This window comes from Neophocaena asiaeorientalis, unplaced genomic scaffold (assembly GCF_003031525.2).
Source record: "Neophocaena asiaeorientalis asiaeorientalis breed wild unplaced genomic scaffold, Neophocaena_asiaeorientalis_V1.1 scaffold33, whole genome shotgun sequence".
Lineage (NCBI taxonomy): Eukaryota > Metazoa > Chordata > Mammalia > Artiodactyla > Phocoenidae > Neophocaena > Neophocaena asiaeorientalis.
This window is the reverse complement of record NW_020171988.1, coordinates 1961166-1976550: the sequence shown is the minus strand read 5'-3', so window position 1 is coordinate 1976550 and position 15385 is coordinate 1961166. Positions and strand designations below refer to the sequence as shown.

Below are 15385 nucleotides of genomic sequence, written 5' to 3'. Positions count from 1 at the left end.
TGCGGTACGCAGGCCTCTCACTGTTGTGGGCTCTCCCGTTGCGGAGCACAGGCTCAGGGCGTGCAGGCTCATCCGCCATGGCTCTCGGGCCCAGGCGCTCCGCGGCACGCGGGATCCTCCCGGACCGGGACACAAACCTGCGTCCCCTGCATCGGCAGGCAGACTCCCAACCACTGCTCCACCAGGGAAGCCCCAGATAAGCTTTTGAGAAGAAATCTGATACACTTCTGCAGAATATAATTGGAAGATTTTTCAGATTACCTATAAATGTATGATTACATTTATAAATAATTATGTTAAAAATTTTAAATTAAAATTTATTTAAATTTATAAATATACATTATTTACTTATTCATTTAATTCCTACATATTTCTTTATTCATCTTATGTAATTACCTAATGGAATATCTATCTCTTACCCCTGTTCTAGTCTTTTAAAATCAGGAACCTTATTTAAACAAATGAAAACCAGTAACAACCTGGTTCTACAGTGATGTTCCTGTCAAGGCAAAGACAAGCACTGAATCCTTTAACCGACCTGGACCAGATTGTTTTGGGGACTTTTTTCCCCCCAGTTTGAGTATTTAAATACTTTGCTGGTCATTTCCACTAATGTGGTGGGAGCACTTTGAAATCTGCCCACATTCTCTCAGCCCTTTTGTTGGAGTAGCACCTGGGAAATAAAAGTGATGGTTCTGACTCGTGTCTTTCTTTGACGTGAGGGGAAGATAGTGTCAGAATGTACCTGCCTTTACCCTCCAGCCCAGTGGCTCTGCAGGTGACCCCAGGCCAGGAGTATCAGCACCACCATCACCTGGGAACTCATTAGAAAATGCATATTCTAGGGCCCTACCCCAGGTCTGCTGAGTGAAAACTTCTGGGCAAGGGGTCCAGGGAACTGCATGTTCAAGCCCTTCAGGTGCCTCAGCGTCAGCATCCCCCTTTGAGAACCACTGCTCTGGTCTGACCAACCAGTCTCTCCCTTGTGAGGGTACTGTGAATTTCTGTTGAGTTCTGCTGCGGCTGCAATGAAGACACCACAGTGGTCTTTGAAGGTCTGACTGATAAATTACCCCCATCTTGAACATGTACTGGGAGGGTTGGACCAGGAGACAGGAGAGTTGCTTTCCATTCTGTTCTCACCACTAACTAGTCCTGGAGGATTCCCTCTTCATGAAAATGGAATTTTACCATCTGCTTTCATTGCTTTATGTGACAGGAAGATAAAATCAAGCAGTGGGTGTTAAAGTGGTTTGAAAACATTAACATGTAACATAAAATGCAACGTGGCAGCCATGTAAAAATTTGTCCCTTTGGATCCTTGACCTCAACTAGATTTCCCTGTGAAGAGTGCTGTGCATCTATGGATGGGTTGCATTGCTTTGCACACCCACTCACATCTATGGGGTGTACTGCTGTAAGAAATCACAGCAAATTTAGAACCTGTGAATATAGAAGATGAAATAGGTCCTAGGAACATGGCAAATAAAAAAATAGCTTTCATGAGACCCAAATCTTGGAAAGTCAAATGTTGTCTAGTTTTTTCACTGTAAAAGAGTTAGGTGGGGAAAAAAGAGATAGATGAAGTGTTAGGAATGGAAAGGAGGAAAAAACATCCATTTACTTCTTAAGAATGACCCACTCTTGCGGCACTTCAGCGCAAATCCCCACGTGGGTAAGTGGTACTCCGTTGGCCCACAGGGTGGCAGTAGCGGACCTGGAGGGGTCTCTTCTTTGGAGCAGAGTCTCGTGGGCGCTCTTTTCTGTCTGCACAACAAAGTGAAGAAAAGAGACTTCTTCCATTAAACACCTGTGCATTTCAGGGGGAAGTTTTGTCTTAAATAATGAAGGTAATTTCCCATTTGAGGAAAAGAAAGGTGACATATTTAGGTTCAAGTGCCACGATTGCTCATTCGGTGTTCTAAGAGAAATTACTCCTGTCACCAGAAAGGGGCCCCAGTCCAAGGCCTGGTCCACGGTTACACTTTAGTATGTCACTCGCTTTTTGGAGGTAACAGCTGGAATGTTTTATAATAGTGTTTATTTTTACTTGTTGACAGTTTGCTTTATTTATTTATTTATGGCTGTGTTGGGCCTTCGTTTCTGTGCGAGGGCTTTCTCTAGTTGTGGCAAGCGGGGGCCACCCTTCATCGCGGTGCATGGGCCTAGCACTATCGCGGCCTCTCTTGTTGCAGAGCACAGGCTCCAGACGTGCAGGCTAAGTAATTGTGGCTCACGGGCCCAGTTGCTCCACGGCATATGGGATCTTCCCGGACCGGGGCACGAACCCGTGTCCCCTGCATTGGCAGGCGGACTCTCAACCACTGGGCCACCAGGGAAGCCCCTGGAATGTTTTTAAAAGAAAAATGACAATTTACCAGTTCAGCCAGGGGTTCCTGGTAATTTACTCACTGTTCCATGTAAGTTCAGCCTTGAACCTCAGCATCACCCTCACTCAGTTGCCACCTGACACACACCCTGAGGCATCAGAGTCTTGGTGGTGGATGGTTTGCACGAAGCTGTTCAAGCTACAACACTGTGGGGCTTTACATTGTTCCAGGGCTGGTCATGGACCAGGTCACTAGGCACAGAGGCAGAGAACAAGAGGCTTTCTGGGAAATAAAGGTCTCTTTGGGGTTTCTTTAAATTCAGATTATGTAAGTTAGATGCAGATGAGCATTTCTCCTGCTTATGTAAAAGGATTTAGACAAGGAAATCACAAAACTCATGAGAATGGGTTTAGAACTGTTTGGAACTTAACAGTATTTTTCATGGCATCCTGTCAGATACACGTAGAAGTGTATACTGTGCTCGCTCATAATGACTTAGCTGGTCCCTCAGCTTTGTTCCACAGGATATGACATTTCCTCTGCCAACTTCCCAATCATGGCGCTGTCATTCTCCTTCACAAGAGTGACAAGATCTTTTATTAAAACGATCAGTATGTCTATATATAAAATTTTAAGTGTATATACCTGCCTCTGAAATTATTAAGAATACCTTCATAATAATCCTTTCATTTTATTGCAAAAGACACTATTGTAATAGCATGGCTAGGAAGGAAACACAGCTAATTTTCAAGGTGACTCATTTAGCAAGATGGAAAACAAAAGTTCCTTGTGTGTAAAAATATCTGGTGATTGACATGTTACCAAATTTCCACAAAATAGATTTCCATGTAATTTAAGACTTTGATTTTTTTTCCTCATAGATCATAAGAACCCTCCTGACCAGGATTAGTGTCAGGGGAGCATGTTTCCTTACGAACTGAGAAGCAGAGGCTTCTGTAGGGCGGTGAGAAGACCAGGATGCTTTTGCATGAAGATGTCACTCCAGCCGTGCTGTCCCCACCCCAGCAATGATTTCCTGGCTCAGCTCTCACTCTGCAGGCAGCGGGGGATTCTGAGCACAGGAGCGTCTTGATTGACCCAGGCTTTAACTGGATCTCCACGGAGATGAGGCTGGAAGAGAGTGGGGCGCTGTGGGAGCTGCCGGTTATCTCCCTCTGACTTCATTTTCTGCCACCTTCCGTGGTCCCTGGTCCCTGGTCTCAGCCCACCGCTCTCCTGGCTGCTGCTTGAACCACCCGAAAGCTCCCAGTCGGGCCTTTAGAGCGAGCAGCCCGCTGCCTGGAACCCTCTTCCCCCGGCACCTACGGGCCTCCTCTCGCACCTTCCTCGGACGCCGGGTTCTCCTGGAGCCCGTCCAGGTCTAAAACCTACCCCCACCCACGCCAGGCCCTCCCTGCCCCCTCCCCGTCTTTATGGCTCCTTCGTACTTATTGCCAAATGACACGTTAGGTGCAGTCAGTTGGCAATGACAATGGGGTTAATGTCCCAATAAACCCATCGTAAGTTGAAAATATCATGGGTCAAAAATGCATTTGATACACGCAGCCTCCCGGACACCCCAGCTCAGCCCCGCCCACCTCACACGTGCTCAGAACACTCACATTAGCCTGCACGTGGGCAGAACCCTCTAACGCAAGGCCTAGTTTATAATAAAGCGTTGACTGTTTCATGGAGTTTATGGAATATTGCACTGAAAGGGAAGAACAGAATGGAGTGCGGGTCTGGATGGTTGTCCGTGTATCAGTTGCTCACCCCCGTGACTGGGGGCTGCAGCTGCCCTGCCCAGGATCAGAGAGAGGGTCGTACTGCGTGCCGGACCCCCAGGGAAAGTCCACATTCTGAATTCTGAGCACGGTTTCCACTGAAAGCACATGGCTTTCGCACCATCGTAAAGTCGAACCATCATGAGTAGGGGGACGATCTGTGTTGATTGTGGTAGTTTCCGCATACATGGGGAGGGTCCACTCGGAAGGGCTAGGCGCCTTCACCGCTGGGTCCCCGACGCCTGCACCTCTGCGGGTATCACGTGGATGTTGAAGTGAGCGCGGTCCCGGCCCTGCCGTCTCCCGCCCCCGCCTCAGTGGAGCTCAGGAAGCAGGATGTGGGAGCACACTGTCACCTCAGTGGTGCCTTCACGCTGGGCCCTTCCTGGATTTTAGACTCCCGTCAAATGCCTACGATGGAAGGAGGTTCGAAGCTAGCTTTTCAGACTGAGCACACATCTCCAGCCACCATTCTGTTTATGGTCCAGGCCCTGCCCTGCTCAGCAGGTGGATCTGTTGCTGGATCACCAAGAACCTCGTGACTCCCAGGGAGACCCCGGCCCCTCAGCCACTCGGTGAGCGCCATCCTGAGCCAGCACCGGGCCACCTGTGCCCTTGCATCCTGTCGCCTGCCAGCACCTGCTGCTGCCATCCAGGCCTTTCACAGCCTCTGCCACGTAGAGAGGGAAAACCAGAACACCACTCTTCAGCAAGGGTGCACTGTGGTGCCTATTTTTATTTTAATGACTCATTCTCTCCTACCTCATTAGGCTTGCTTCTTCAAAGGGGGAATACCTGGCTGAATCTGCATAACCCCTTATTATTGACCTACCTCTGTTCACGCAGAAATGATTGCCACTCACGGCTCTCCTACCAGGCTCTTTTTGTAAATAATCTAAATTTATTTTCTCAAAATAGAAAGGGGATATCTTGCTGGTTCCGCAATTTCCTTGTTTTGCTGGACTGCAAGGCCCTGAGATTTTATTTATTTATGGCTACCTTGGGTCTTCATTGCTGTGCGCGGGCTTCAGTAGTTGTGGCACGCGGGCTCAGTAGCTGTGGCGTACGGGCTTAGTTGCTCCACGGCATGTGAGATCTTCCCAGACCAGGGCTCGAACTCGTGTCCCCTGCATTTGCAGGCGGACTCTCAGCCACTGCGCCACCAGGGAAGCCCAGTCCCTGAGATTTAAACGAATGTTCTTTGTCCCCACATCAGCGGCATGCAGCTCTTAGCTGAGGAAGGAGGACCCCGCAAACGCCGCTTTCAGCTCCAGGACCTCCTGACCTGCCCCCACCGGGTCCTGGTTCATGTGCTCCCCCCACCACCCGGCCTTGTTTCCCCCCTCTTAGTGAGGCCATGGCCTTATACTTTAGAAATATTGCGAATTTGACTTTGAAGATGAAAGCTTTCCCCTCAAACCACTCCCCATTATCATCATTCTAAAACCAGAGCTGGAATGGGAAACCGATTTTGAGACTTTAAAAATTATTCCCTGCTGAGACGTAGAGACTGTCATACAGAGTGAAGGAAGTCAGAAAGAGAGAAACAAATACCATATATTAACGCATATATGTGGAACCTAGAAAAATGGTACAGATGAACCGGTTTGCAGGGCAGAAATAGAGACACAGATGTAGAGAACAAACGTATGGACACCAAGGGGGGAAAGCGGGGCTGGGGGGGATGAATTGGGAGATTGGGATTGACATATATACATTAATAGGTATAAAATAGATACCTAATAAGAACTTGCTGTATAAAAAAAATAAAATAAAATTCAAAAAAAATTATTCATTGCTGGTCTTCAGAGGCAAAATTCAGATAAGAGAGTTTATCAGTTATACTTCCGTTTCTACTCAAAAGCTCATGGCCGCTCACTCAAAGGCCTCTTGATCTGATCTTCCAACACTGCTTACAGTGCCCCAGACTGACGGCAGCGCGCCCTGGAGCCTGGCATTTGGATGGAACATTTCTTCCCTGAGGAGAGAAGTGACAGTTTGAGACAGGGCGGGGTTGGGATGGAGAGCGCTGCTCACCCTGAGAAGTACCTGAGTTTGCGGGGATTCTGACTGAGCACCCCGAGTCCGTGGTCTGCTGCTGAAAATACTTGTGGTTGCTTTTGTTTCTGGAACTTTGAGAGAAAAAGAGATTTGTGGCGGCCTGGGGGGTCTGGTTTTGAAATGCAAACACGGGGGTTCTGAGTCAGACTTGGGCAGGGTGGCATTTTGTCTTTAAAGAGCAGCAATGTGGTTTGATTTGTCTCTGCTGTCTTGACATTTAGTTGGATTCCTGGGCAGTTGGTTGGCCCAGGCACATCTCCACGGAGCACGGGGCCTGGCCTTGGCACTGCCTGGCAAGTCTGTGTGCTTGGGGAGGGACTGTGGCTGGGAGGCCAAGCCGATTTTCAAGGCAGAACTGTGTGTAAAAACACCCAGTGACACATAACTTTTAGAAATTAAAATGCCTATTCTTGGGAAAAAAAGGCACACAGAAGTGTCATTGAAAGTTTACTTCTAATCTCTTACGGTAGGAGCTACAAAGCTGAGTTTACTTTCTAGAAAATTCTAGTTTATTTTCTAGAAAGTTGCATTTTATTACTGCAAAGGGATTTTATTTCCAAATGAGTATGTTTTTTTTGAGCAGGAGTTTTGGAGTCCCAGAAACAGAGGTTGAGAAGGTGATGGTGTGCAATGGCAATTCTCAAGTTCAACGAGGGGGAAAAAGTCATGCTTTGATGGGGAGACTTCTTTTTGACTGTCCATAACCTGGCATTTAAGTAGAAGTCAGCAGTTTCTCTGCACCAAGTTAAAGAACGTGGTGCTGGGTAAAGGGAGGCTAACGCTTTATATTCATCACTAACCAAAGAAAGGCAGGGAGAATTGTGATCCATCAGGTTTTTGTGGCTAAGATAGCCGAGCTGTATTATTAGGATCACGACAGTCCCAGCTGGTATAGATGGCTGACCTGTAGTATGTTTGTGTGTATTGAGGGCAGGCGGTGGGGTGTGGAGTGTGTCACAGAGTTATCTAAAATAATCAGAATAGTTATTATTGCCTAAATCTGAAGTGTGCAACTAGAAGAGTCCTGCTGGGGAAGCAAATCGTGGCAAACATTGGGTCTGTTGTGGAAATGTTCTAAAACCAGACTGTTAACACAGTGAGCCATTTTAAACGTAACTCGCTACATGTTTGGAGAGAAACGCATACCCTCTTATTAGGAACCTGAAACTCTTGGAGCTGCAGCATCACAGCCGGTGAGTCTGATTGCTGGGATTAATCAATCACAGCTGCGCAAGTCCCAATCTTGGTGGGATTCTGGATTCAGCTGTTTTCTCCTTGCCCCATTGCGTTCTAGATTGATGGTCTGCATTATGTCTGGAGCCAGCCGTCAGCTCGCTCTTCTCCTCTGCGGCTGTTGCGTGGCTGCCCTGGGGGCCCAGGCCGAGGAGCGCTGCCCGGCTGAGCGTCACCAGGCTGCCCAATACGTGGCTGCCGTGTACGAGCACCGGTCCATCCTGAGCCCGAACCCGCTGGCCCTCACCAGCCGCAAGCAGGCCTTGGAGCTCATGAACCAGAACCTCGACATCTATGAACAGCAAGTGATGATCGCAGCCCAAAAGGCAAGAAGCGCTCCCGGGTCAGCTTGTTTGCAGAGCAGGGCAGATTAGCCCTTGGTGTTGCGTTTCCCTCTGGGAATTCAGCCCAGCCAGTAAAGATGAGCTGAATGAGTCCATTGGCTGGAGTCCCGCTACTGAGAGTGTGGTCTGCATCAGCAGACCCTCCAGGGCTGGGAGGAGTGCAGAATTTGGGGCCTGCCCTAGACTTGCTGAGTCAGAATATACATTTTAGCAAGATTCCCCTGGTGATGCTTCCCCTCCAGCCTGGGAAGCCCAGGGCCAGGCACGTGGCAGTGCCAGAAGAATCGCTCGGTTGCTTGTAAACAAATGTGTGTGCCCGGCTCCCACGCCTGCAGAGTCAGCTGGGGAGCACGTCGGGGCACTGGGATTTTTTAAGTTTCCCTGGTGGATTCAGATGTGCAGAAACATCTGAAAGCCAGCAGGCACGACGGCCTCTCATGCTCTCGGAGGCTTTCAAGGATAACTAAAGTAGTAAGCGGCCCCACAGCTGTGTTTGCTGCCTCCCGATGACGTGGGGCTCCTTTCTGGTCCCCGCGCCAGACCCCGAAGCCTGAGAGCTCAGTCCAGACAGAACCCAGCCCAGCGGACAAAGGACGCCGGTGCCGCCTTTGTGAAGGCTTCCTGCGTGGCCCCTTTTCCGCTCCTGCCGGGAAGGGTGGGGCAGACGGGGAGGTGTGGGAGCCAGAAGTCTCTGTAGGAAAATGGCCTGCTGGGAGGGCAGTCTGGCCTTGAGCCCGGGCAGGGGTCGGGGGTAACCTGCCCGGCTGCTTGAGGAAGCCCCGATCCGCCCTGCCTGGGCAGCAGGCGGGCTCCCTGCGAGCAGAACGGCCGTGTCTGTGAGTTAAGCGGGCAGACCTGTGGTGCCTGCAGGTCCTGCCCAAACAGCCCCTGTCTCTGTTCAGGGTGGTCAGCACTGCCTGGACAACCACTGGCCGTCGCTACCTTTTAAAATGTAGCCTGTAGTACCTATATATGTAACACACAAATGTTGGAAGGGCGCTTAAAGGCCCGGTCCAGCTGTTCTGATGGGTGACACTGCTCTTTTTTTCCCAGCCCGACGTCCAGCTTCCCCTGGATGTCTCCAGTGGCCCAGGACTCACTGTCCACTTGAGGACAGTGGGAACTTCTGGAAAGGGCTTCCTTTCCATGAGCAACAATCAGCCTCCCTGTAACTGCCACCCATCGTCCTGTCCTCCTAGCCAAACAGAACAGACTGAATCCCATCCCACACACGCCATCTTTCCCAGATCTGAGGACGGCCCCAGCATCTCTCCCAGGCTGTGTCTCTCCAGTCCCACCCACAGTTCCCTGAGGGTTGCGGTTCCAGCCCTGTCCCCCAAGACTTTCCGGGTTACGTCTGTGCCCTGAGCTGCACGCGGTTTTGTCGAGGGCAGGGTGGAGGAAACCTGCCACCGTTCTCATCCTACGTGTTGTCCCCAGAAGGAAAGCTTTTGGCAGCCACACCTTGCTGTGGGTTCATCAGGCGCTTGCTGTCAGCCAAAGCCCCTGAGCCCTTTTCACACAGACACACACGCTGCCATGGCTGTCCTGTACTTGTAAGGTTAATTTATTTAACCCGAGAGCAAAGCCTCACATTTATGCCATTAAATTTCATCCTGGTGGGCTATTTGGGGATCTTCACTGACAGACATCCTGCATATCAGTTACCTTCACGTCATTCACACTTCTGGGACATACCTCATTTGTGTCTGCACCGTAGCCGGTGTAAAAACATCCCAGCCCGTGCCCGCAGGCCTCCTCCTGACACAGGTCCGTTCTCTGCACGGAGGTGTTGGCTCGCAGGCAGCTGAAATGTCACCCCCTTCTTCTCCATCCTGTCCACAAGACCATGCTAAGACACTTGGCAGATGCCGTACTGAAACCCAGAGACTGTGACTGCAGTTTTCCCCTGCATTTTAATCACCTGCCCCCAAATGAAACATGTTTTTCTTGAACCCATGATGCCAGCAGGCACCATTCCTTCTCTGTTTGTGGCCCAGGAGCAGGTACAAAGCTGTTGATCCAGTCATTTTTTAGGGCTTACAGACATCTCGGCTCCCCTACGTGGTTATATGTGTTAAAGCAACCTCTAACACAGGTTGATGCCATGCATGTGTCAAAGTTTTCTATCAAACTTGCTATAAGGGCAGAGGTTCCTGCAGGCCAATTAAATGAGTTCTCGCTTGAGTTCTCTCATTTACAGGGAAGAAAAGGAGTTGCGCTTAAAGATATTAGGCTGGGTGGTCAGCTGGGTTGGCACCCGGAATTCCCCAGGAGTTCTTGAGCTCACTGGTCTGTCAGAAAATTGCTCAAGCCCTTTATCAGGAATGCAAATTCCTTCCTAGAATGGATGAGTAATCACATCAGACCCAAAGTTCTGTCCCGGCTCAAGTCTAAGTCCTCATTCTGGGCAGATGTATATTCAGGAAATGCAATTTAATTTGTATATTCAGGAAATGCAATTTAATTTGAATATTAATCTAATATGGTGTCCATAGGAAACCATTCAGTGCTTTCAAAGTTGTGTTTTTAATAAAGGAAATAAAGGAAAACATGTGTCCAAGTATAATTTTCAGAAAGTTAGAAACATGACTCTTACACATAGAGAAGAATGGACATGTGTCAAAGCTCTTATTTAACTCATTAATTAACTCAGGAACCAGCAAGATGGTAAAGCTGGTTCAAAAGATAACTTGAGGAACAGATGTGAGTGTATCCATCAGTCAAATGAATGTTGAGATGAATCTGCTAATAGATACAAAACAGGCTAGTGTCATACAGGGCAATAAAACTGTCATGTTTAGGGTGTTTTATTAAATAGCAGAGTCAAGCAGTGATACATTCACTAGATGAATAATCCTCGAGTGTGCTTGTCAGCGCCCTGGTATATTGTAGAAAGATAACACGTATACAAAGAATATATACATAAATTCTTCGCCTTGCTTTATTTCCAAGTTTGTGATCATTTTTCTTTCTAATGGGCAATAAGATGACCAGCCTCGTATTCTGCTGGAGGGAGTGTACATTGCTGTAAGCTTTCTGGAAAGCTGCTTGGCAACGTATATTAAGAATTTAAAATTTTTCATACACTTGACTCAGTATTTTCACTTATAAGGCTTTATTCTGAAGAAATAATCAGAGCTCCAATCAAAGATTTGTGTAAACGCTCATTCAGAAAGTGTTTTGAGCACCCTGTACACAGATGGTCACCACAGTTTTTTTATTACAAAAAGTTGGGAACAATTCAAATGCCCAATAACAGGGGATAAACTGCAGTGTCCTCTTAAATATAATCCAGCATATAATACAAGCGATATTTCTGAAGGTATCCTTGTAGTCTTGATGCTGTAGCGAGAGAGTCAAGGTGGAAAACCGTATGCTTATTATTGTCTCAATTATACACGCACACACCTATACAGAGGGGGAAAAATGAAGAGGCAAGATGTTAACAGTAAGTGTCTTCTTGATACGGGATTATGAATTCTTCCTTTATGTTGTGTTTTCCAAATTTTCTACACTTAAACTTCTGAAAAATTTTTTATAACCAGGAAAAAAATTATAAGGAGTTTGCAGTGCATTCCAGAAATAGTGACTCAAATTGCCTGTGATTTTAGATTATTCATGCCCGCTCTGCCATCCTCCTCCACCTTTCACTGTGGGGTGACGCTACTCCAGGCTTAACATTTTCAGCCGAGCAAGTGCAGAGCGGCAGCCGAAGGGGCCCTGGCGCTGGGAGCTGAGGGCTGCTCTGTTTGGGTTTCCTCAGGTTGCTGCCACTGTCACAGGGAGCCTCGGGCTGTCACAGGCAAGGACCCCCAGTGTCTCCAGGTATGGGAGAAGGCCTGTAGGGCGGTCAGGGCTCTGACGGGAGTCTCCTAACTCCCAGTGGGAGAAATGCAAGATAGAGCAAGTCTGGTTCCTATGCTAAAATCAATGCACTTGACTTTCACCCCCCAGCCCACTGGGGCCCATTAGAATCATGTGGGGACCTGTTGCCGGGACCGCACCCACAGTTGATTGAAGCAGGCTTTTTAGGGATGGGCCCAAGCATCACTGCTGAGCAAAGATCGTGTTTTCAGAAGTCCCCTGTCTGATTTAGAAGCACAATGAAGGTCGAAAACCACCCACCGGACTAGAGGTAGCACATCTGCTAAGCCTGATTACTCAGGCCTGTTAGAGTCTCCGCTCCATCTCCCATGGCACCGCCACCAACTCCAAACCCATCCAAACTCACTTGTAACCTTCTTCCCTGGCCAGCCCTCGGTACAGTGCTGGTCCCTAGAAGACTTGGTCTTTCTTCCCTCAGAGTTAGGCCAAGTGAGACGGCTCCCCCAAGGCTCAGATCCCTGCCGAGCCCAGCTACCACGTCTGGACCTCTGTGGTTCCTGGTTCAGAGCAGCTGCAGGACGGCTGTCAGAGGAATGAAGGGGTGCTTCCCATTATCTGTTAACGGACTATTTCTGATGTTTTGACTTGCAGGGTGTACAGATTATAGTGTTTCCAGAAGATGGCATCCATGGATTCAACTTTACAAGAACATCCATTTACCCGTTTTTGGACTTCCTGCCTTCTCCCTACTTGGTCAGGTGGAACCCATGCCTGGAGCCCCACCGATTCCATGACACGGAAGTATGTAAGGGGACCAGCCTTCCTCCTCAGGAGGTGGGAGGCTCACGGAGATGAACCAAGCCAAGGGCCAAAAGCCAGGACATGTTGAATGAGAGTGACAGGAGCCCTTAGGGGCCTGAGAACCAAACCCGCACTCCCTGTGCCAGTCATTCACTTAAAAATGTCTGCTATTATGAGGCATTTACTCATCTGTGGATCGTTCTATTTGTTGATCACACAAGAAATGCATGAATATATGCTTCTACAACAAATCAAAGTTAATAAAATGAAAGCCCACCTTCACCACACCCCATCCCTCAGCCACCTCCCTTTCTAGACAAACTGCCGTCAGTGCATCCACCTATATTCTTTTCTATGCATCTCATAGATACTGACATCTTTATTTTTTAATTTTATTATTTTTACTGAAGTACAGTTGATTTACAATGTTGTGTTAATTTCTGCTGTACAGCAAAGTGATTCAGTTATACTTACATATATTCACTATTTTTTATATTCTTTTCCATTATGGTTTATCACAGGATATTGAATATGGTTCCCTGTGCTGTACAGTAGGACCTTGTTTATCTATTTTATATATAGTAGTTGGCATCTGCTAATCCCAAACTCTCAATTCATCCCTCCCCAGCCCCACTTGGCAACCAAAAGTCTGTTCTTTATATCTGTGAGTCTCTTTCTGTTTCATAGATAAGTTCATTTGTGTATATTTTAGATTCCCCATATATAAATGATATCAAAGGTATTTGTCTTTCTCTTTCTGACGTCACTTAGTATGATAATCTCTAAGTCCATCCATGTTGCTGCAAATGGCATTATTTCATTCTTTTTATGGTTGAGTAGTATTCCATTGTGTGTATGTATATATGTATATGTGTATATATCTATACATACATACCACATTTTCTTTATCCATTCATCTGTCGATGGACATTTAGATTGTTTCCATGTCTTGGCTACTGTGAATAGTCTGCTGTGAACACAGGGATGCATGTTTCTTTTTGAATTATAGTTTTGTCTGGTTATATTCCCAGGAATGGGGTTGCTAGATCATGTGGTAGTTCTGTTTTTAGTTTTCCACAGTGGATGCACCAATTTACATTCCCACTAACAGTGTAAGAGGGTTCCTTTTCCTCCACACTCTCTCCTGCATTTGTTGTTTGTAGACTTTTTAATGATGGCCATTCTGACCACTGTGAGGTGCTACCTCATTGTAGTCTTGATTTGCATTTCTCTAATAACTAGAAATGTTGAGCATCTTTTGATGTGCCTGTTGGCCATCTGTATGTCTTCTTTGGAGAAATGTCTGTTTAGGTCTTCTGCCCATTTTTTGATTGGGTTTTTTTTTGTTGTTGAGTTGTGTGAGCTGTTTGTATATGTTGGAAATTGAGCCCTTGTCAGTCGCATCATTTGCAAATATTTTATCCTCATCTGTAGGTTGTCTTCTTATTTTGTTTATGGTTTCCTTTGCTGTAGAAAAGCTGATAAAGTTTGAATAGGTCCCATTTATTTTTGCTTTTATTTCTATTGCCTTGAGAGATTGACCTAAGAAAACAGTGGTACAATTTCTATCAGAGAATGTTTTGCCTATGTTCTCTTTTAGGAGTTTTATGGTGTCATGTCTTATATTTAAGTCCTTAAGCCATTTTATTTTTGTGTATGGTGTGAGGATGTGTTCTAACTTCATTGATTTACATGTGGCTGTCCAGCTTTCCCAACACCACTTGCTGAAGAGACTGTCTTTTCTCCATTGTATATTCTTGCCTCCTTTGTTGAAGATTAACTCACTGTAGATGTGTGGGTTTATTACTGGGCTCCCTGTTCTGTCCCATTGATCCATATGTTTGTTTTTGTGCCAAGACCACACTGTTTTGATTACTGTGGCTTTGTAGTATTGTCTGAAGTCTGGGAGGGTTATGCCTCCAGCTTTGTTCTTTTTCCTCAGGATTGCTTTGGCAATTCTGGGTCTTTTATGGTTCTATATAAATTTTAGGCTTATCTGTTCTAGTTCTGTGAAAAAATGTCATGGGTAATTTGATAGGGATTGCATTAAATCTGTAGATTGCTTTGGGTGGTATGGCCATTTTAACAATATTAATTCTTCCAATCCAAGAGCGTGGGATATCTTTCCATTTCTTTATTTTTTTAAATTATTTTTTAAAATTATTTATTTTTGGCTGTGTTTGGTCTTCGTTGCTGCACATGGGCTTTCTCTAGTTATGGCGAGTGGGGGCTACCCTTCGTTGTGCACGGGCTTCTCGTTGTAGTGGCTTCTCTTGTTGCAGAGCAAGGGCTCTAGGCATGCAGGCTTCAGTAGTTGCAGCTCATGGGCTCAGTAGCTGTGGCTTGCAGGCTCTAGAGCGCAGGCTCAGTAGTTATGACTCACGGGCTTAGTTGCTCCGCAGCGTGTGGGATCTTCCCAGACCAGGGCTCGAACCCATGTCCCCTGCATTGGCAGGTGGATTCTTAACCACTGCGCCACCTGGGAAGTCCCTCCATTTCTTTAAATCATCTTCAATTTCCTTTATTAATATTTTATAGTTCTCAGCATATAAGTCTTTCACCTCCTTGGTCAGGTTTTTTTTTTTTTTGATGCACTTTTAAAAGGGATTTTTTTTTTACATTCCCTTTCTGATAATTTATTTTTAGTGTACAGAAATGAAACTGATTTCTGTATGTTAATCTTGTATCCTGCTACCTGGCTGAATTCATTTATCAGTTCTAGTAGTTTTTGTGTGGAGTCTTTAGTGTTACTATAGACTATATATATATAGTATGTCATCTGCACATAATGACAGTTTTACCTTTTACCTTCCAATTCGGATACCTTTTATTTCTTTTTCCTGTCTGATTGCTGTGGCTAGGACTTCCAGTACTATGTTGACTACAGGTGGTAAGAGTGGGCATCCCTGTCTTGTTCCAGATTTTAGCGGGAAGGCTTTCAGCTTTTCACCTTTGAGTATTATATTGGCTGTGGGTCTGTCATAAAAAGCTTTTATTATGTTGA

At 46.6% G+C, this 15385-nt stretch overlaps 1 protein-coding gene across 5 annotated transcripts in view; it reads left to right on the top strand.

The window, feature by feature from the left end:
- Window positions 1-15385, top strand: part of BTD (biotinidase) — a 47091-nt gene that overhangs the window by 25219 nt on the left and 6487 nt on the right. For 3 of the 5 annotated variants that reach the window (XM_024747675.1, XM_024747692.1, XM_024747701.1), the window contains exons 2-3: window positions 7470-7734; window positions 12232-12381. In XM_024747675.1, coding sequence (XP_024603443.1) covers window positions 7470-7734; window positions 12232-12381 — 415 coding nt within the window. Of the gene's footprint in view, window positions 1-7127; window positions 7369-7469; window positions 7735-12231; window positions 12382-15385 lie in introns of those variants that run through there. The other 2 variants (XM_024747684.1, XM_024747709.1) reach the window with 2 other exon arrangements.